This window comes from Corvus hawaiiensis, chromosome 4 (genome assembly GCF_020740725.1).
Source record: "Corvus hawaiiensis isolate bCorHaw1 chromosome 4, bCorHaw1.pri.cur, whole genome shotgun sequence".
NCBI classification, from domain to species: domain Eukaryota; kingdom Metazoa; phylum Chordata; class Aves; order Passeriformes; family Corvidae; genus Corvus; species Corvus hawaiiensis.
Window position 1 is genome coordinate 4469578 of NC_063216.1, and position 22785 is coordinate 4492362.

At 37.1% G+C, this 22785-nt stretch overlaps 1 protein-coding gene across 21 annotated transcripts in view; it reads left to right on the forward strand.

The window, feature by feature from the left end:
- PLEKHA5 (pleckstrin homology domain containing A5) overlaps window positions 1-22785 on the forward strand; it is a 162373-nt gene that overhangs the window by 41661 nt on the left and 97927 nt on the right. The window contains exon 4 of one of the 21 annotated variants that reach the window (XM_048301928.1): window positions 4815-6765. The exons of 19 other annotated variants lie outside the window; for them this stretch is intronic. In XM_048301928.1, the coding sequence (XP_048157885.1) occupies window positions 4815-4869 (55 nt within the window). In that variant the 3' untranslated portion in view covers window positions 4870-6765. Of the gene's footprint in view, window positions 1-4814; window positions 6766-18446; window positions 18546-22785 lie in introns of those variants that run through there. One more of the 21 variants, XM_048301922.1, reaches the window with a different exon arrangement.

The following is a 22785-nucleotide window of genomic DNA, read 5'->3' on the forward strand; positions in this document are numbered from 1 at the left end:
AGCAGTGACATAAGTGGTGCAGATGAAGAGACTGTTTTAAATGTTCACACAATGATTGTTGCTTCAGAAGGAAACTCTGAAGCAGGTTTTTGGGGCTTGTAGGATAGACTAAGCATTTCTATACAAAAAAGGAAGTTTATTCCCAAGTTGTAAGTACTGCAGTGACATGTTTGCTGTGTTAAAAAAAGTGTTGGTATTATTCTAATATCAACAGGAGATTTCTCTGTAATATTCTGTCCACTAAGATTTCCTTGTTGCAAGATCACTTTCAAGCCCTTATGTAATTAATTGACTTTCAAAAGCATCTTGATTTCCCTGTCAGCAAGGGAGTAGTTTTATTGTAAGAATTTGCAAATTCTTATGTCCTTGCTGGAGGACAATCTTGTTCTTGTATTCTCTCTTGCCAGGATTTGGTCATCCTGGATAGAGCTGGTAACTAAATCTTAGAGGTTGCTCTGCAATTGATTTGTTTGATTGTGAGAGCGTTGCGTAGGTGCATCCTCAGCTGTAGAGATGAACTAAAAATACCCCAAATACTGAAGAGATGAAGTGTGCCTATTGAGGGTGAGCAGTGCTGGTGATTTCATCCATGCTGGGAGTCTTGGATTGTGAAAACCAGGTGTCCCCATTTCTGTTTATTGGAGTGGAAACCTGATGAGGGTGAATTAGACCCCTGTTAAAGGCAGTAGTGGATTTCAGAATGTGCAAATTCCTGCTTTCTTCATCAGTCACATCAAATATACTGTAGAAAATAGTGAAAGGGTTGTAAGTTCATGGGTGGCACTGTATTTGAGCAAGAATAATCAGGGGAAATCACATCCAGCGAGTGTAGACTTGGAGATACCAAAAGCAGCACAAGGCAATCAGAGAGTCAGGGAAACACAACTTTTAAGGAGAGATTATGTAGCCTACCAGAAGAAGCAGCTGGAAGGGAATGTAACTCCAGAAATACACTAGCAGCTACAGCAGAGTGAGAGTAATTGGATTTCTATGTCTGGTAGCTGGGACAAGTACTAATGCTCTGAAGCTGGAGCATGGAAAATATATATAATATAGTTATACATACATATAGTTATATATTAAAAATGTATTATTTATATATAATATATAAAAATTATATATAATATAATATAATGGAAAATAACAGTGTAAAGGGAAAAATGTCCCTGATAGTTTCAAGAGCCTTGGTGGGACAGATTACAATTGCAGTCTGTGTTTGTATACAGTCACGGTGTTAACACACATTCACGTGGTTGTTTTGTTTATTAAACATGTGATGAAAGCATTCAAATGTCTGGCTATAGCCTAGATTTATTGGCTAAGAATGTGCTGTGCATGAGCATTTTTATTTCTACTCTCAAATTAATTTGTCACTTTAGACATGTTAAACTTTCACATTGATTGTTGGGCTGGTGCTTGTTCAGTTTTGGGAATTTTTTTTTGTTTTTTTGGTGTTGCACTCTACATTCTGAAAGGCTTTAAAAATGCGTATTACTTTCAGGATGGATTTGTTTGCTTTCCATAAGTAATTCATCAGGTACATTCTGTTGCATATTGTCTGCAGTTGTGGTCTGGTTTTGCCCTCTCTGAATATAAATCTCTTTGAAGGTATGTATGAGGCTTTATTCTATGCTTGCATGTACAATAAGGAACTAGTCCTTGACTAAGTTTCCTGTATCAGGTGTAGCATACAAATCAAAATACTACTTGGTTTCTTGGCCAAGAAAGGGATTTTCTAAGTTAAAACTGTGAGGCAGCTGATAGCTTAGATGTGTTTGTAATGATATCAGGGTATGAGAGCAGTTATGTTATGTGGTATCTGTTCAGTGGTTATTTAAGGCTGGAGCCAGTATAATGTACCTTACTGTCTGTCCTCTTCAGCAATCCTCCTTGCTTTGCATGCTAAACCAGGTGTTTTCTTTGGGGAGCCAAATTTTTTATTTTCCTTTGTTCATCTGGTTACCAAGTTTTTATATGTAAATGCTCCTTCTGCAGGGAAATTAATTTTGTCCTTGGGGAGTTAATGGTGTGTTTCTTAAAAATACACGTGTAGCAATGGCTGAGCAGACTGCCTGGGAAACAAGTAATGAGTCTTTTAATGCTTTGGCACCCAAGTGCTGCTTTCTGTGATTGCTGGCAAAATTCTTGATGGAAGGCAAAGTCAGTTCACCTGAGTTATAATGTTAACCTTGCTGTGATGTAGGGATAGAAGGGTTAGTTTTGAAATTTGGTTTGATGCCTGAAGTGCCATTAGTAATTAAATTTGTGATGGAGCATGAAAACTTTCTTGTTGGGAATAATAGATTTTTTTATTTGTTAATAAACTAGTTAGCTGGGAGTGCAGTTTCTATGCTCTGACATTAATATTGATTAACATATTATTTTTTAGTAAGTGGAGGGGAGAAAAGCCCCACAAGCATCAGTTTGTTCTCATAAAGGATTATATACTAGTTTCAAAACAATTCCAGTGCATTCCCTAAGTGCATATTCAGGGTAGGATTTTATTGTAATCTTAAGTGTTCTATTTTATTATTACACTGATACCTGTGTTCCTATGGAAAAAAGAACATTAAGGCTGCCTTTGGGACATTTTGTCCAAGTTGTTGAATTTTATAGTTTTAATTGTCTACTAAATGGAGAGTTGTTTTTGTTTTTCATTTTAATCAATGGTCATCTAGAGTATAACCTCAAAATGGTTGTACTAGGCAGACCAAAGAGAAGACCTGTGTGTGAATTTTAAGACTTTTAGGAAAGAATACAATAAAAATAGGGTATCTATGGGGTGTGTGGGTGTAGCTAAATGCTGCACCAAAGCATCCTGTGGTATTTCAATACTTTTATTCTGCAAATGTGTGTGGGTTTTTTTGCTCTCCAGAATACTTTGTGATGAGAGATAAAGAATTTGTTCCATTTGTTTCTTTTGTTGAACAAAACTTGCTTTTCAGTGAAGCTACTAGTCATATTGCTGTTCCTTCCACCTCAAGAAATGGCGAATGCTTCCTGTGCAGAAGGAAATTTCAGTATCACTTTTCAGTATTGTTTGCCAGTTTGGCTCTCTGCTTTATCTGCACCATTTTTCCTGTGTTCCTCCTCCCCATTCTCTGAGCTTGAGTCCAGTTGAACCTCAGCTCTTTCAGACTATCCCCGTTCCTTGCTGTCCCTGAAGGAGCACACAGTTGGAGTAGGGGCACAAGGCTGGATCTCCATGGCCCGTGGAGTTCAGTGGTGTCAGGGCTGGCTGCTGTTTCAGCTTCTCTGCCTTTTGACTGCCTCTGGGCTGATGCTTTTTGAAACCACAGGGTAGGTCTCCAGCCCTTTCCTAAGAGGCAGCACCTAATCCAAGCCTGATCTTTGGCTGTGCTTCTCTTTCCTGTAAGAATCCATTTTCAATTAATGCAGCCCCTTTCAATTGCTATCTTGTATGTCAGGCTCAGGCTATTGTGGGTTTTCTCAGCAGCCCTCTTCCATCTAATTTTGCCTGTCCTGAATAATTTTGTATCAATTGCAAGTTATTCCTGTTCTCTTCACTTGCTTTCTCAGAGAGCTTGTGAATAATCTTGAGTATAATGGGTCTGGTATTCTGCATATTTTACCCATACATACACAGGGCTCAGGTTTTGTTTCATTACTATGGGGCTTCTTTAAGAGATCTGAATGAAGGACTTTAAAAAAAAAAAAAAAAAAGCAAACACATTTTTACAGATAACCATATGGCTCTGATTAATATGATTCCACTACAGTAAATGTGCAAGGTGAGGCTTTCCCCTACAGAGTTAATACTAATTTTTTCACAGTACAGTGTATATATTAAAATGTCTATTAATTATGTTCTTCACTGAATACCTGATAATTATGTTCTCTTACTACCTGACCACCACCCAGTACAGAAGCTGAACTTGGAAAAGAGTGGAGCACTTAATAGCACACAGGATCACCCTTCGGTGTCTTCATTCTTCTGATACTAAAGTCAGCTTATATGCGAAGTGCAGCCATTATGTCATACTACTCATTTTTTTCCTTATTTCCTTAGAATAATTAAAGAAACACTAATTTAACCAGGTGGTTTTATTGCAGTTCACGTACCAGTTCTCTAAAATAAAACTTCTGTAGTGACATTGCTTTGAGACACTTTATAACTCTCTTGCCTATAAAGAAACACTTCAGCACTTCTAAGAGGAACTTGGTTTCTCCAATGAGAAAAATGTGGCTGGCTATTTTACTGTGGTTTTGCCTGTCTTGAGTGCTCTTTCTGCCTCTGCAGATCAAACCTCTTAAGATTCTGAGAGTATTTTCTCTGTTTGGAGCAAGCCTCTGTTTGATTTTTGTGCCATGTGCCAGAGGCAATTTTTCTTGGCCTACTGAATTGCAGCTTTACATTTTTGCTTTCCGTACTTGGACCAGGTACCACTTTTTGAAAGGTCTTTTCTTTGTCGGTTTTATTTAGTGGCTTTTATGTTTTAAAGATTACAGCTGGATAAGAGTTGGCTGCTGTGTTTACCCAGCAGCTCCTCTGCCTTCCCCCCAGCTCCCTGCTTTCTTACTGCCAGCTGAAAAAGAAAACTCTTGACTTTCTGGTAGATGGCAGCATTTACTGCCTGTTCTCCTGCCCGTCCCAGTGATTGCTGAAGGAGCTGGATTCACTTAGTATGTGGGCAAGCACGTTAAAGCCAAGAGAGAAGAGGGAGGGAGATTTTTGTCAGCTTTCTCCCAGACTTGGAGCAAGCACTGCCAAGGGCACAGTACCTTTTTGGAAGAATTAACGTGGCTTATGCTGAGCAGCTTGGCTCAGGAGTGGTTTTTCTTTTCTTTTTCAGATCCTGGTTGTGTGGAATTTCTCAGAGGAAATTGAATAGCTCAACCTCTGAGTAAGAGGTGATGCTTCTCTGTTGCACAAGTCTAAATACTGGATGCAGCATGCACATACTGTAAATACAGTGTATATAAATAGCATGTGTTAAAGATTAAACTGAAGCGAGGCTTTGAATTGAACATAAAGACTAGGATTATTCTAGCAAGAAGTCTGTCATTAATATTGCCTTGCTTTATTAGCAGAGATTATACAGTCTGTTTAAAGCAGGTAGTATATTTAGCCCTTTTTCAAGCTCTCAGTATTCCTTCCTCTTTGCAAACTTCCTGCAAGAACACAGTTGATGTCCAGTCTAAGGTTTTACTTTGGCATAAGCTTGGAAGTGGACTGAGAGGACAAAAAAGTGATGTAGGGGTTGGATGTGGAATAAAATTTAATGGGACACAAATGAGGATGGCATGGGAAAATTAGGTATGTCAAGGGTAAAAAGAATTGCAGTGGTTGGTGTTTTCATCCTTTCTGTGAAAGACATGCATTCTTGTCTTCATTGGGTAACTGTGCTTTCAACCAGTTAGTGTATAAATATCTAAAGGGGAGGGAAGTGTCAAAATATTTTTAAATGTTGCTTTTTTTGTCCTTGGAATGATTGAATGTAGGAGAGGGAATGGAAATAGTTCGTTGCATTATGGAAGTGTTGACTTTTGTGTCCAAACCAATTCAAGGAACATATTGAAAATGCAGTTAAAATCTGTTTATCATGTTATTCCTGTTAACAAAAACATTTGGATATTTTTTGCCAATCATATCAGACACTTTAAAATCATCAGAGTATAGATGGAAAATCTCCTAAAGAATATTGTAGTTCACTGACTGATAAAAACATTAGCCTTTGTGGAAGAACTTTTAAAATAACTGTGCTGTGAATGTTAAATAATGTGGCACTTCACTAATGAAATCTCCAACTCACTGCGTTTTTGGGCTGTAAATCTGCTGGAATTGACCAAATCCCTTATGTGTCTTGAAGGCACAGGTCACTGGTGGGTTACAAGCATATCAGTGTGACTAAATCAAATCATTGATTCAGAAGAAGAAAGAGTGACTTTTGTAATGATAAAAGATTTCAGAGGTAGAGTAATTCTGTTATTGCTAGGAACAGAAATTTGTGACTGTTTAATCCATTCTTGCCCTCTTTCCTTCTCCCTCCTTTCTGTCCCAGCCCTGAGTAGAGAAAGAGGAAAGCCCAGAGGAAAGAAAGACATATTTTTCTCCAGGAAACTTACTATTTTTATTTTCCACACTCTGAAGGCAAATTCTGTTTGTATAAAAATTCATGTAACGGATTTATGGGGATAAACCATAGCAGTCCTTTTTCAGCATCTTTGAAACCTTAGATGGAGTCTAAAACAAACAAGTGTGAGAATGTTTGGGTTTTTTTTTTTCTGAATAAATTTACCTTGTGTCTCTTTTACTATTTAAAAGGCTTTCACTTAGGATAAGACCCATTTCTGTGGCAACCTTCCTGCTCTTGCTGTTCAAGCCAGGAAGAACATTTGAGGCTCATTTTAGTAAATTTAGGCTGTCTAACATAATGAGCTTCATTTTTTTGGGACAAGCTAAATATTTGGATGGGATTTAGTTTTTATTTGGTGGGGGTATTGTAATTTTTTCAAGTTGCATATGTATATTAACTTACACTGCAGATCAAGTTACTTCTTTCACATACTTCTGTGAATAAGTTATGTATGTTCCACATTAAAATATTAATGCAAGATACATTTGACTCCTTGGCACAAGAATAAGATTTTCCAGGTGAAGTGACTTGAGGTTGCAAAAACCATGCCAAGTACTGCAGTGCCAAAGAGGACTGGTTTATGTGTAATTATTCTCAGATGTACTTCATACAATTAATAATTACATTGTACTTACCATCATGAATAAAACCTGTTTTTCCAACTGTTTAGGTTATGCATATCTGAATCATTTAAATATGGGTTGTTCTGGGCTATTGGGAAGAATTCTGGGGAAGAAGTTGGCATCTAAGTAGAATTTCTTAATGGCTTCAAGACTGAAGAGGAATTGGGGAATGATTTTTAGAATGGACCTGTTGCCACATTAACCTGTGTGCATCCTAACAGGCATAAATTTTCTGTACATAGTTCAAAAGCAGAAAGCTGCTGTGAGAGGGTACCAGTGTAGTAGTCAGTTTGTCTTTCTAAAGTTGCTTCCAAACTTTAAAACTTGGATGAAATATTTGAGGGTTAATGCTACTTTTGAGTTAATAAAGTCAAAAGCTTTGGAGAAAATGCATGTTACAGGCAAGCATGAATGCTGACACTTCATATTTGAGTATCTCTTACTAAGGCTTAAAAAAGCAGAAATGCTAGATCTTGTCTTTAAAATAAAAATGTAGGGTTTAAAATTCATATCCAGAAGGAATAAATTTGATAGTCATCAAAGGTAACTTCTGTCTTGACACTCAACAGGAAATTCAAATGCCTGTCAGTCAACTTGCACAAGTCATTTCTCAAGCATACAAAAATCTGAAGCAGTTTGTCTGAAGAGATTAAAAAGAAAAGGAAAAAAGTAATATGCCACAATGTAAAACTAAAGAATCCAAATACTCCTGTATGAAAGAAAAACAAGTCAGCTTGACATGCTTTAGTGCATTCTTTAGTACATTTAGGACATTCTTTATCATGTTTGAAGTGTGAAGTGATGGTGTAATTTTGACTGATCATACAGTAATGGCATTGAACTATCTGTATGTGTGCAATTCAGATACTGGTATTTCTAACAAGCTTTTGATTGCATTGTTTTATCTGAATGTGCTCTTTGGGTAATTTTTATTTACATGAGTTGGCAGTGGAATACTAGGTTATTGCTTATGGAGATTGATTTTTACCTCCCATTATAAAGCTTAAAGGAAATAACAGTTCTAAAATCTGTGAGCAGGTAAGTAAAGGATTTCTCTGAATATTAACCTATAGCAAGCTATTGAAAAAAACCCCCCAACCAAACAAAACCAGCCAAGAAAATAAACCAACAAAAAACCACCACAAACAAACCCTGCAACTCCTGCGTTTAACAGAAACTCTTTCGTAATACACTGAGTAATACTAACCAGAACAAAAACTTGCTTTCAGAATATGGTAGTATTTTGCCTTGAATACATTTACTAGGAACAGTTGTTTTAAAACTTGCAGCGGAATTTTTTTCAATGCTGCTCGTAGATTATTTTGATGTTTTGATGCAATAAGAACACTGGGAGCATCTTATCAAGGCTAATTTAATCTTAAAAAAATAACACAAGTCTGAACACACCTTGCTTCAGAGAGAGGGATCAGGGTTTTGCAGTATTAGCACGTGCATTGAAACTTAGTTTTTGATAAGCACGTGTTCTTTGTGTATCAAACTTCAGTTCTCTAAACAAGTGACTGAATTCCTCTGGATTTTTTTGAGTGAGGAGTGTTTGAGTGTGGAGTTTTGAATATGGGTTGTGTTTTGTTTGTTTGCTTTTCACATGTTAATGAATTATTTAAAATAGGGGAAAGATGTCATTGAATCTTCAAGCACTGCTGTGCTATCCTGTATATCCCAGCAGGTCCTGATGGACTCTGGTGTGACTTCCTGGGAGCTGGAAGCTGCAAGTCTATGCCTCAGGAGCTGCCCTGGTGTAGGTGGACAAATTAAAAATCCATTAATACTCAACTAATAATCCTCAGTTAATAGTTGGGGGTTATTTCGCACTGCTGTCTCATTAACCCATGCAAGTACAAGATTTGGCAGATGTCAACACCTGTAAGACACCCTTTGCTAAGGAAATACAACAAAACCTTATTTTTCTCTAGTGGCAGGATGTTGCCAACCTATTTCAGCTCTGCTGGCATCGCTGTGCAATTGAGAGCATAATGATTCATTTTGGTAATACCATAATATCTCAGCATTATAGTCTCAGCAGCTAAGGATTTACCAAGAAAGAGTATTAATCCATAATTAATGCTCTTTCATCATTTTGCTACAATACTACATGCTTATATACAGAGTAAATTAGACTATTGTTTCAAGGGTTTGAGGGTATAATTTGGTATGTTTGAAGTGCAGCATAGGGTATTGCATGGGGATCTGTAGCTCTACGTAAAGCACTTAAAGCACTTAAGACAACAGAGATTTTTTAGATGGAGGAATTCATGTGATGAAAATGTTAAACTTTTGTTTGTCTGGAGATGGTTTCTCGAGTATTTTGTAGCTGCACGTGATGTAAAGATGGTCCAGGAGGGGTTGCTCTGTGCATGGGTGAGTTCTGAGGTCAAACAAACATGGTGACTTCTGTCTACAAAATCATTTACTATAAAACTGCACATCGCACTTACAAACTTCTTTGTGTTTAATGCACTGTAGTGGACAGAGCTGCTGTTGTGCAGAGAAACTTGTAGACAGGTAGGAATAAACACATTTACAGTTTTTGTCCATTTATGCTGTTTGCACCCTCATGGTGTACCTGAATTTGCACTGTACAAGCTTCTGTTTTTCAAACACTGTATTACTGTAAATAATTCGGTCTTTTTACGTAATTTTCTTCATAAAACCAGTTTGTCATCTTTTCTTCTTTTATTTGAAGTTATACAATTTTTTAGGGTGGTTTTTTTGAGTTTCAAGCAGTTTGCTTTGAAATCTTGGGTCACAAATGGCTTAAAAGGTGCAAAATCAGCAGCAGTTTCGAAACACAAGCAAATTTTGATTCGTTCTTCTCATCTCCTCAGCAGAGGATTAAAGTAATTACGTTCTTATGTAATCACCAGTGAAGAATAAAGCATTTGATCTTTCTTCTATTTTTCTGGTTTTCAAGTAGGATGTCAGAACAATTTTAAAAAAAAATTTTTGCTTTTAATACTGCTTTGCGACTATTTGTATTTCAGTGTGTGTGTATATTTCTTAGTAATACCTTAGCCTTAAGAAAAACCCATCAGAGGCTGCTTGAAAGAAAAGTAAAGCTGTGAATGAATTGCCTGTGGCTTGCATTGAAGGCACACATATTGGCTACCTTGTTCATTAATTTTTTCTTTTCTTTTTGGACTAATTGGGTTTTTGTAGTTTGGTTTCAGCATGTAAGATACCATACACTTTACCGCTCAAATTTCCCGTGATTTTTCTTCTTTTAAGTGCTTTGGATCATAATGAGTCTCTCACTTATAGGAATTCAAATCCCCAGGGTTTACTTTTCTGTTCTTAAAGATGCTGTAAAAGCACATGAGTGCATGTTATGTGAATACATCTTCATTTTAAAGATGGGTATTCTAAGAAAATGTAATCAGCTTGCAAAATATTCTTGGTGTATGCTATCTTAACTAAAATTTGACTGCAGGATTCAAAGCTGAAGAGATTTTTGTTAGTCATGTAAATCCAATTAAACTGTTGATTTTTCTTGTGGTTTTGGTTTGTTTATTTCCTGTGAATCATGTTTGAATGGTATCCTGAGAATAAATTGTGTACTTTTTGAAGGACATGAAATACTGGAGTGATAATGAAACCTTATCCCTGGGCTGTTGTCCTGAAAGCAAAAGTCAATTAAAAAAGCATTTAAAGTGTTGCTCCCTCTAGTTTTTATTGATGTATGTAGGCTTTTTCCTATTGAGAAACACAAAGCTCATTATATCAGTTGAATCAGTTTTAACAAAAGAGAAAGCCCGAATATGATGATTTTCATCTGTGCTGGTTTTATTTTTACTGTCACTGTGATTAAATTTGCTTTCAGCAGCTTTAGGAGGCTGGTGTCTGATGTGGAGTTCTTGGGCAGGGCAACGCTGAGCTGCTGGCAGCTTGGACAGAAGGAAAGCCTGTGCTATTAGGGGCTAATCCACTGTGCTGGATCCGGTGATTCAGCTGACAGCAGAATTAAACAGCTACGCTCTGGCTGGTGAATTTTGTTGTCCAAGTATAATAAATAGTATCCCTCTTTCAGGCATCTGTCTCTGAAACCCCCCTAACGAGGACTCGTATCAAGTATCTGATGGAAATTTATAATTACAGACCTGCGTTGTGGAGGGAAGTTCAACTGCAAATTAGCTGTGGATTGCTCAGAGTTTAATTATCCTGTTCACTGGTTCCATAATCTGTCAATGTCTGTAGCTTGAGAATTACTCTACTCTCCCTTCCACAATCCATGCTGCATCAATTTCATAGGGAAATAGGGAGCAGCAGTGGGTAATCTCTGGCCTGCTGGAGGGAGATGTTCACATATGGCAAGCTTGTGTAATCTGAAGTGGAAGCCAACTCTGTGCCACAAGTGGGTGGATCATGCCCTACCTTGTTGAGAAAGTGAAGAAGCCAGGGGAATAGAAAAAACCGTTTGAAGGTATTTTTAAGTTTGAAACCCAACCCCCCTAGTTTCTAATAGATGGATGCTATATCATCATTCCTACTGGGCTTCACTTTAGCTGAGAAAGGTGGCCAAATGTAGGAGAAATTATCTCAGTTTGATACATGCTGTCTTCACGGTTTCTTGAAAAGTGTATTCACTGGGTTTTGCAGCATTTGCCACAAGATTGCCAGAGGTGAGGCTTTGTTTGGGGTTTTTTCTGGAGAACCTACCCGAGAATTCCTGGCCAACAGCTGTCTGGTTCAGTGACTTCTAGAGTCAGAGCTCATGTCGTTGTATTTAACTGCTCCTGATGGGTTTCTGTATTCATCCCTGACCCCACACCAATTCTCCATGAGTTGTTTTAAAAGCTAGCCAAAGCTCTGTGTTGTTTCATATGTGCGCACAAAACTTTCTGTGAATTCTCTGAGATGACCAGCCTGCGAAGTGGTATCTATTAAAATACTAAGGTTTTATTCCATAGTAGAAATGATCATCTCAAAGCCCACTGTTGAATATTATAGAATCATGGAATGCTTTGGGCTGGAAGGGGCTTTAAAGATAACCTTGTTCCAACCTCCCCACCATGGGCAGGGACACCTTCCACAAGACCAGCTTGTTCAAAGCCATCCAGCCTGGCCTTGAACACTTCCAGGGATGGGATGTCCAAAACTTCTCTGGGCAAACTTGTTCCAGTGTCTCACCACCCTATAGTAAAGAATTTTTTTTCAATATCTATTGTAACTCCAGACTCTTCCAGCTGGAAGCCATTCCCCCTTGCCCTGTCACTACATGCTCTTGTGTAAATACAGAGGTTTCTTTCATTAGTATCATGTTACAGTGCTGCTATTAAATATCACTTGCTGTTCTACTGCTTGTGTTCCTAATCTTGTCTAAGTCCTCTGTAATGCTTCACCTGGGCCCTTGTTGTCATCCTGAGTGGCATCCTTGGTCCTGAGAGTAGTGGTGGAGTTCAGCTTCTGTATTCCCTCTCTCTTTGAAATCGGGGTGAAGAGTTTGTGAGCTCAAGCCCTTGCAGGTTTATTAATTTGTATCCTTTCACTCTTGTGAACCCCTTGCCGTCTCTTAACCTCGGGCACCTTAGTTCCTTTCAGCAGCTTTGATGAGTGACCTTATAGGATGCTTTCAGGAAAACCAGATTCTCTCTGAGCTGAGAGTCCTGTTAGATTTTTTTTTTTTTTTTTTTTTTTTGTGGGTTTTGTTCATTTATTTGTTCACTTGTTTGGTTTATGTTTATTTTTTTGTTGTTGTTAGTTTGTTTTACCTCATAGTTCTCTGAGCTATGGCATTCATTTTGAAAAGCTGTTGTGAATGTTTTATTTATTTTTTTAAGGGTTTTTTTTTGGTTGAAAAGCTTACTGATTCTGAAGTTTGAAAGATGAGCTGTGTTAGGTTTGAGATATAGGCCTGTCTCCCATTTTTACCCTCTACACATTTGCAAGTGATTCCTCAGAGCCTGCAATGCATTTATTTTTTGACTTGTGAGTTTTCATTGAACTTTGTATTCCTTTTTCCATTTGAGCACTTTTACAATTTTTGTTTCAGTAAACTTCTCTTACTTTGCTATTTAGTGATGCTGATCTATATTTTGTTTTAATCAGTTTGAGTGGTATTCACATTTCCCTTGCAATATATTACATTTTCTCTAATGCAGAAGAGTTTTTTCTCCACTCTTTCACTGCAAGTATTTCGTCAACTTAATTTTTGCATATTGAGAGACTTTGGAGATGAGGCAGAAATCTTGTGCTTGTTCAGAGTAATTCAGCCAGTGCTCGTGGTTGTAATTCTGCACTGACTACACAGTCAGCAAGTTGTCAGAATAGCATGTTCTTCTAAGTAGTTAATTTTAAATTCATTATATTTGTTTTTATAAACTGATAATTCTACAAAAGGATATTTTTACTACAATTCCTGCCATTAATAGAAAGAAGCAGCTTAATGAGCACACATGTAGCTGCAATTCAGAATGAGTTTAAGAATGTCGCAAAGCACTTTGGCTGACTGGAAAGTTACTTTGAGAGGAGAACTGAGATATTTTCCAGATGGTATTGCAGCAGTTTTAACTCTGGCTTTATCAGTTAATAAAAGGGATTTGTGCTTTGTGACAGTTATTGAATAAGGATTCGAAAATGTCTATAGGTCCTGCAGCACAAAGGAGCTGCTGAGTTCCAGTGTTTCTTACACATAAACTTGTATTTGGTGGGTTGTTTCACTTCTGTGTTGCATCAAAAACTGAAAAATGTTTTTTATGCTGCTTCTGTTGATGCCAGATGGAGTTGAAGGATGTGTTCTCCACTGACCAGGTCAGTGGTGATGTTGCCCTAAAAATTTTTCTTTGACTTGTACAATTCTTGCAGTATAAAGATTTTGTAGAAAAATTAATTGCATTGGACATTAAGAAGGAGTATTCAGATTGGATTCCTGAGGTCGTCAGTCTTGCAGCAGAAGTAAACTTACTCATATATGGAATCATTTGTTAGATTTCTTTTAATGGCAATTCTGGGAATAAACATAAAATAAAAAGGAGTGTCACTAACAGGTTGAATTTTAGAAACAGTAAAAATTTTACCTTAGCAAGTACTGTTCTTTTGTCAGGCACTGTTGTTCTCTTGCTCATATTGAATATGTTTCTAAATTTAATGACCGTTTTTAAAAGGCAAGAAAATTTATTAAGAGACTAGTGGGTGAAGGGGAATTCTCTCTACTCTGAGGATAGGCAGAGGGTTGGCTGTGTAGTTAGAGCTTGTCTTTGGGATAGGCACATCTGTAGCTTGTATTTATTGAAAGGTGCTGCTTGCTTCAGACCTGGTCTTAGTCTCAGACACCCTGTAATATAAATATATACATTTAAACTTGGGAAACAGCACTAACAATGTGGGCAGCAGTGGCAGTTTTATGTGTTCTGGCATGTTGTCCGACACAATTTTCCAGATGAATCATTATGGTCACATATTAAAGACCAACACGCAGCCTGCTTTTACAAGCTGTGAACAGCAGATATAAACCTTATTTTTCCGTTTTACTTATTCAAGAGCGTGAGCACAAACTATTGTAACTTGAGCACAAGCCTATATGTAGAAAGGAAATGACAAGAGAAATGGGAATGCTCAAAGAGTCGACAATTCAATTTAATTGTGGCCTTTTGAAGAGTGAAAGACTGTAAAGAGTCAGACTTGTCAGAGATTGCCATAGTTTAAGGAATAAAATCCAGGGCACTTACCAGCTGATGTACTAAATGTACATGTACTTTGTGGGTCCTTTGGTTCTGTTTGCCCCATGAGAAAGATTCAACATCTATTTCATTTGCTCTCAGTGTTGAAGATAGTAGGACATGGATTAACAGGGAAAATACAGGAGAAGAAAGTTAAAGAAGGCAAAATTAACATGGGATGGAAAGAAAAGCTGTAAACCAGGACAGTATTTTCAAGTAAGGTGCAAAAATAATTAGAAAATAACAAAAAAGAGAGAATATATGTTGCACAACAGAAACACTGAAAAAACATAGCACGGTCAAAACTATGAATAGAAACAAGAATGTAAATTACACTAGAGAAATAAGAGAAAAATTACTCATCTTTTGAACTTTACATATGTAATTTTTCCCCTGTGGTTGTCTAGACACAGATATATCCTTTTTCTTTGTTTTGTTTGAAAAAATGTTCTTTCCACTTGAATAGGTCAGCTGATAGATAAGACATAATAAGATAATGGCAGACAGATTTTAAATTGCTACCCATTTCTGGAGAATGTAGCTTTACAGAGAAATGGAAGAATTCTTATGTATCTGTGATGTAGTGTTTGAGAGAGACATCTTGAGGTATTACTTCTGGTAACTAAATCCAGGAAAGCTGCTTGTGTCATCATGCCAAGGCTGAGAAGAGAGCTGAAAAGAGCTCATGTGTAAGAGACATCATTGTGGAATTCTTTCTAGGATGCCAGAAAGTCTTGTGCAACTCAGGTGTATATAATTTACTGAAGAATTTATCATGTTAAGTTAAAAACATCAATTACATAAATCAAGGCTCTTAATAAAATCCTTAAAAAGCCTAGTTATAACCCTAAAAGTGCATCATATTTCATTCTGAAAGAGCGGCAAGTTTGATATTGAGACTGAAAATTAACTTAAATATACTGCTGAACACCCCTGTTATTAAAATGAGCTGCTCTGCTGTCAGAGCAGGTGATCAGGGCTGTTCATGTGTGAATTGTTGTGAAGAAGGTGTTGGTAAGAAAGATGTTATAAAGTATTTACCACCTGATTTCTTGTTAAATACATTAAAAGGAGAAAACCCACTACCACCACTTCAGTCATTAGACATTTTCTAACTTAGCTTCTAACTGTCTGCAGAGAGTTTGCTGAAATTAGTTTGTATTCCTGCAACACTCTCTGAGGCTGATTGTCTTTATAACACAGTGGTCTGGCATGGTTTTAGTGTCTTGTGTGGCAACAAAACTTTGGTTTGGATATATCAGTATAGAAACTCGAGAAAAATGTTTCAGCTTCCAGGGCTGTTTGATTTTAATCCCAGCTCTGTTGTGGTCAGAAGAACTATTTTCTAGAAGTCCTGTGTACAGGCTACATTTCCCTACTTATGTATTAATTCAATTATTTTCTTCTTTCAAGACATGTTTATTACGTGGCAAATCAGCAAATTTATACTCACTTACTGTAAAACTACCTTATCAAGTAGAACAGATCTTGAAACTCAAATTTATGTCACTGTAAAGGAACCCTTTCAAGGTCAGCAAGAGTCTGCTTTGCAAGTGTTTTGCATTAGTTGTGGAATCAAAGCATTTTGGCTTTATTTGCTGCTCATAACCCCCTTGCGTTTTGTTATTGTGGCTACAATTTGTAGGTCATTAAAACAATAAAATACAGATTCATCAACAGAAAAACCAGGACTGTCCTAAAATTTCCTTACGCTTCTGTAAAGTTGGGCACTTGTCCAAGAAGTGCAGAGGGGGTTTCTTTCCATGAAAATTTGTCTTTTGGGGAAGAATATGCCCACAGAAATTTAACTTCAGAGTAGATTTTATGAACTTGTGAACTGTTGTCTAGCTCAAAGGAAATTCTCATAAGTTGTGCTCAGCTTGGTGGGAGTTTGGGAAGCAAAGGGGAATGAACTTGAAACAAGAGAACAGTGTTTACTTCAATTTTAATGGGTTTTATTAGTGGCTTCTTTATGCCCTTCATCTTCTATATGTGGAAACTGCAAACTCCTGATTAGGTACCTATGGATTTGTACAAGTCAATGGCATTTATTTCTTTATTTTGTTTTTAGAATGAAGCTAGAGCAAGCCTGTCTGGACATTTCTCACTCAAGAGGCAACTCTTATGTTCATGACACCTTGCATTTTAAAAATATGCTTTGATTCACCAGTCTGAATCTACATGGAAGTTCAGAGAGCAGTAACAAAGCAAATGATGAAAAGTTAGATGATGAAAGAATAAAAGCTTAGGTAAAAACGTGAAATACGATTTAATACTTGTTTCACTTGTTTCTTTAAAGTGCTCGCTAGCTGGCAAAGAAACAGTGGAATTCTTATCAAGAAGATGAATTTTCATCACTTGATGGTAGACTGCAGAATTCATCTGAATTTTGCAATGTGGATATATGTTGTAGCAAGGATGCTTTTTGTATGTATCGGTGTGAGAACATTAACTACCAAGGTATTATGTGATTAAAAATCAAGTGAATGCAGTTAATATGACATGATTATAAATAAACTACTTCTTATAGTGATGTAGTATTGTTTCTGGAATATGGAATGGGATGTTTCGGTGTGTTCATGAAATCAGGTTCAGCTGTGGCACAGCTCTGTTGTGCACCTTGACTTCTGGGTTTATGCCTGGAAGGAATTGCTGAAGTGAAAAGACTTCCTCTCATTTTGTGCGAAAAAAAAGGGCAAGGATTTATGTTAAAATAATTACCTTAATAAAGAGGATTTTTAAAGCATAGGAGTGCAGAATGTAGGTCTTAGACTTCACAACTCTGTGTCTGAAATTGCAGATTCTCGTAGTAAATACGAGCATTTTTGCATAGATTGGAAAACCCAGTTTTTAAGTTACTTGTGGACATTAGTGAAACTTAAGAATAATATCCTGCTTCTCTACCAACCACTGTATTAACCAATATCCCCCATACTGGAAATAGAGGACTTGATATTAGAGTTTATTCCAAGTCTTTTTCTTACGCTCAGGTGTGGCACAGACCAGGAGGTGGGCTGTGCTTCTTTTTTATATAAGCATTCTTTAAAATACAGCATTTATAAAGTAGCCTGCCTGGCTCTGCTTTCAGCTTGAATGATAAGCAGGAAAGCATTTTAAAAAACGAGAAGTGCCTGGGGCGCAGCTTTTTTCTTCTCACAACAGGGAGAAAACTTAGTGTATTCATTTGAAAAAATGAATATACAATAAATATGGAAACAGGACTGTGAGACAGAGAAAACCAAAACACAGAAGACTTCTGTACCACTTGTCTGTGGGTGTATTAAAAGATGTTAATCTCCTGAGGGGAAAAGGTTTGAATATCTGGCTCACAGGATTTTTGCATGTGAATAACCTGACATCTGATATCCAAATAAATTGTTTCATTAAGAAGCTAAATGGTTTCTTTATGTATAAAGAGACTTTAAGTGGAGGTAAACATCTCTGGAACATAAATCAATTGCTAGACAGTTCTCAAGCCTTTCTTCTTGCCTCCCCCACCCTAAAAAAAAAAAAATAAATTAAAAATTAATTAAAAAAAAATCCCTTGCCCAGAAATCAGCAGGTAGGATAATTCTTAAATCAATATGGAGACAATTCAGCAGATCTGTTGTCTTTGTCTGATTTATGAATTGTGCTGCTGAGAGTTAAATCATATCCTATCCAGGAAAGGTTTTCAATCTATTGCAGTGGCATCGTGTAATTACAGTGAAGCACATGATAATAGTGCTTAAGCCTCAGGATGCCCTGCAGGGAAGTAGTGCAAATAATTGTCTGTGCATCAGCCCAGATTTAAAACAAAAAAAGAGAGAAAAAATCAATGCTGCTTGGTGGCTGAGTTTTGCGTATTCCAATTAATGATTTTAGATTTGACTTAAAGTTCTGAAATTGTTTGGAAGTAGGCCATCTCCTGCTGAGATGAAGCATCAGGCCATTTTAAATTAGACACTGAGCATGCTCTCTCAGGTCCCCACTGTTTGAGATTTTGCAGTGTGTGTCTCGGTTCCCTGTTAGAAGAGCTGTCACTCAAGTGGAGTGGAGGAGAGCACAGCGTGCCCTTTTGTCATCCTTCTATCAGTGCACATATGATTCCTCTTGGAACTGGCAACTGGAGATGTGAGACAAGCCTGGCTGTTAGATCGCCAGTGTTTTTGGTGAGTTGGTATTCATCTCTTTCCTTTCTGATGCCTTTAGATATCTCAGATAAAACTCAGCTTCACACTTGTCTCTCTTCTCTAATAATGGTATCTGTTTGAAATGTCTCTGCTGTCCTTCACTTCAGTAAAATAATTCTGGTACGTGTGTATTAATTTCTTTACTGGGGAAGAATTGCTTTTTTAACAGGAATGCTGGGCTGGGCAGACAAATGGGCATATATCTTTTTTTCTTCTAACTATTCTAAATATAGCAACAGTTCTTCAACGATCGCTTCTCAGTCATTTTTCATTATGTTCTTTTAAACCAATTTTGGCTTAAGACCTGGATTATTTAGTGTATCTCATATTTTAGAGGGAGCTTGGGTAGTCTTGCAAAAGAGAATTGTATTTAAGACAATGCTGAAGGATATTTACAGTACTTGGTTTCCAGACAAATTGCTGAACAGGGTAAGTTAGGTGTTGTCATGTTAGTTTTACTGCTATGTATGTATTTCCTTCTTTAACCAACTAAGGAATAGGAGAAGGTATTTCCTAGTTCTTTGTTATGACTGAGATTGGACACCTTGGTAAGATACAGTAGGAATTTCTGAGTAAATTTATAGTCCTTGTAGTAGTTAAGGTGAATGCTTGATACAGCTTAACATTTAATTAACTTCTAATTAACTGTGGGAAGGCAGGATTTATGATTCAAAGTATTATCAATGCTTAGTTCTTGCACTTGATTTAAAGTCCTGTTTTCCTCCAAGAGCATCTGCAAGATACAACTTTTAAATTCTTTAATGCAAGGCATTTAACTTGTAGCAAAAAATCAGTTGACAATATATTTTTAAAACCTCTAAACTGGGGTTGTAAAAAGCAGGGAGCGAATTGATAAACTGACACCACCCACTTCCATTCCCAAAAAAAAGTTCACTTACCTGTGGGTGAATGAAGGTGATTTAATATCATGACTGAACTTCATGTGTATTTTAAGGTGTCGGTGCGACGCTGTTCATCACTGGATTGAGATTGGAGCTCTTAAAACTAATGCATTCACAAATGTTTTGGGGTTGGGAGGGGAGCTTGTTTTTACAAGTGCATAGCCTTTATCCTGTTGTGATTGTGGATATAAACCTTAGTCTTTCGGATAAAAGATTTGAATTACAATGGGAAAAGCTGCTTGTCACTGAATTTGCTGAGTCCGACACAAGAGATTTCTTGCCAAACATAACCCCTGTTATGATTCCAGCTGACCTGATTTATAGGAGTAGAATCAATAAGCCCATGAGCTTCATCATGGCTCTGACACTCCTGGTTGGAGGAGGGACAGGATGGAGAGTGGTGTGGGTGAATCTTGAGTACCTGTACATGAGTTTGCTTGACCCCCTAATGCAGGGTTTCCAGGGAAAATGATGTAAATGGGTGCAGGAGTTAAGATTTTTGTTAAAGCCTGAGGATAATGCATTTAATTGAGGCCTTGTGGTGGCAAAGGGCTGTCATATCCCATCAGAAAAGCTGTGCTTTGGCTGCCAGAACGGGATTCTAGATTGCTGCTCTGACACATGATGAAAGAGAGGCAGCCAGGGGTAACTGCAGACCTGTGTTGTGCAAAATAAATCACTGTACTGCCTTGTTACCTTCAAAGCATGTTATTTCTAATACTGAGTTTTCATTCATAACTGGAACATGTTGTTTCATAATGGTGGTGCCTTCAGGTGCCATGAGCTGCGTCTCACAGAGATCTGGAAAATACTGTGAAGTTATACAGATTTACCATAGGAGAATTTCTGGATAAACAGCAGTCCTAGAGAACTTCAAACCTCTCAGGAAGTTGTATTTCACAGTTTTTGTAAAGGAACAGTTTTTAGTCTAAAGGAAAGCAGGAGTTTGCAAGTGTTCAACATCTCAAGCTATTTTTATAACCTTGATCGTGTCTATTTTACTCTTCAGGATAATGTTTATTCTTTCCTTTGAAATAAGTGCTGACTCAGGTTAGTTTGCCAAAAAGCTAAATTCTTCCATTATCATTACAAAGGTCAACTGAATTTTTTAGGTAAGGTACTGTCTCCTCTGCAGAGCTTCTCTTGTCTATACCCATTGTATTGAACACGCAGGTCCACCTTGGGTCATGGATAGCTTGTGGAAAAAAATCTGCCTTGTGTTTATGATCTTAATGGTGCTTGTGCATAAAGAGGTTATTTTAAGAACTCAGAAAACTTGACAACAATATACTGCCTTTTGTTTTGCTGCAGTTTTACTCTGTGCTAGTTTTGTTGATTTCTTTACATTTCTAGATGTGTGTGTGCATATATATATATATACGCACACAGAGAGAACATGCAGAGAGGGAGGATGAATGTGTGTAAGGGCTGCTGGCTGAACAAGATTATTCAAAATGCATTTAAATTACTCTGAATTGAGAACTGAAATTTAATAAAATTATGCTTTTCCATGTTAAAGAATGTTATGATTCAGTCATTTTAGACATGCCAGCCGTTATTAGGATTTTCTTCTATTTTATTGTAGATCAGTATATTGTAACTCACAATAAAATACCAGAGTGGAAGATCTAAGTTCCTAGGACTCCACTATGTCGATTTTCTGATTTTTAGAAACTGGAGGTCTCTGGAAGGATCTTTGAGGAACTCGCTCATGTGACTGGAAATACGAGGCATGTAATTCAACCTGTTGAGTTATTTTTCAAGAGGATGAAAAAATTAATTTTGTTTTTCACATGAATAAAAAGCTACTGACTTGTGTGGCTCTTTTTGGCCAGGAGAGCAGTGAGAATGTGGTGGCGGTGGCTTTAGTCATTTTGAGGGAGCACCACTGCTGAAATAATGTTTAAATAAACTTCTTGCTTGAATTTCATAAATATAATTGTTTGTACAGGGGGGAAAAAAAGTCAGTTAAGGATGTGGGGTGAAGGGGAACCTTTCTATATGTATCTCCTTAGCTGCCTTCCAACTTTTTTGAATTATTAAAATCTTTTTGGACAGTGAAGGCTCAGTCTTTTCCATTCACATTGTGTTCTAAATGAAAGATTTTACTACTGCTGACAATTGCACATACTCAGTTGGTGTGCCAGATGGAGAGCCTGTGACAATTTTAGGCTGAAGGTTGTGTCTAAAAACCTTGTCAGCATTCTGCATCAGATCTTGACCTATTTTAGACAGTTTGCTACAATCTGATACTGCCATTTATTAGTTTCTTTTTTTTTTAATAGAGTGGAGGAAGGACTGGAGCTATGTTTCACAAGCATGAGCTAAATTTACTTTTCCAAATGAAAAAGAAAATGTACACCAGTACTCATTTAAAATAATTGGCTCAAATGTCAGCATTGAGTGTGAGATTTTATGGAAAAGTAAAGAAGGCATTGTTAGTTCTGTCTGTATGTGTCTAGTGAAGTTGAGAAACGGCTTTGTTAAAGTGAAAACGTAAGATATTTGGGATTGTTTTATTTTTAAAAACTTTGGCTTTTTTTTGTACCAAGAGAGTAGAAATAATGAGTTGGCTAAGTCCTTGCTGAATGAGCTAAGAATTGTCTACTTTTTCAATACACTGAGGTTTAAAATGGGTATTAAACACAGCCCTGTGAATTTTGGCAGATTTTTGCCATGAATACACTAGGTCATTGAAATTCAGTAGTGAATAGATACTTATCAGGAATAACTGTCAGAGAAAATTTAGCAAGTGATTTTGTATAAAGGGGTTGTTTGGAGCTTTAAATTTCATAAAAGATGACCAAGAGTAAAACATTCCTTTTTAGAGATCAGAAGTTCCATCCCCCCCTCAAGAAGCATAGGGCAGAGAAAAGGGGAAAAACAGAAAGAAAAAGAAAGTACAGGAATGTTCTTCAAAGTGGTACATGAGTTATAATTTTTTCAATGTGTGTCCAGTACAACATCACTTTCCTTATGTTTATGCTGCATGCATCCATATTTTAAAATGTTTTCAGGATATTCAGTCTTAGCACATTTCAGTGCTGTGGTGGGGAGACAATGGTTTAGTATTTAAACATGTCAAAGGCTGTAAGAAAACTGGAATTGCTTTGTGCTTTCCTTTAACTAATCTGATTTTATTGGAAGCACATGCCGTACAGTCACTTAGTTTTTTCTAAGCCAATCAAAACTTGATGCTCTTTCAAAGTATGACCATTGAGGAGAAAAGAAAGAAAATGTTAATTATTATGTACTTCAGGCTGCTTGAAGGGACTTGTGTGCAATTCATATCTTGCCCAAAAACCTCAAATATCGAA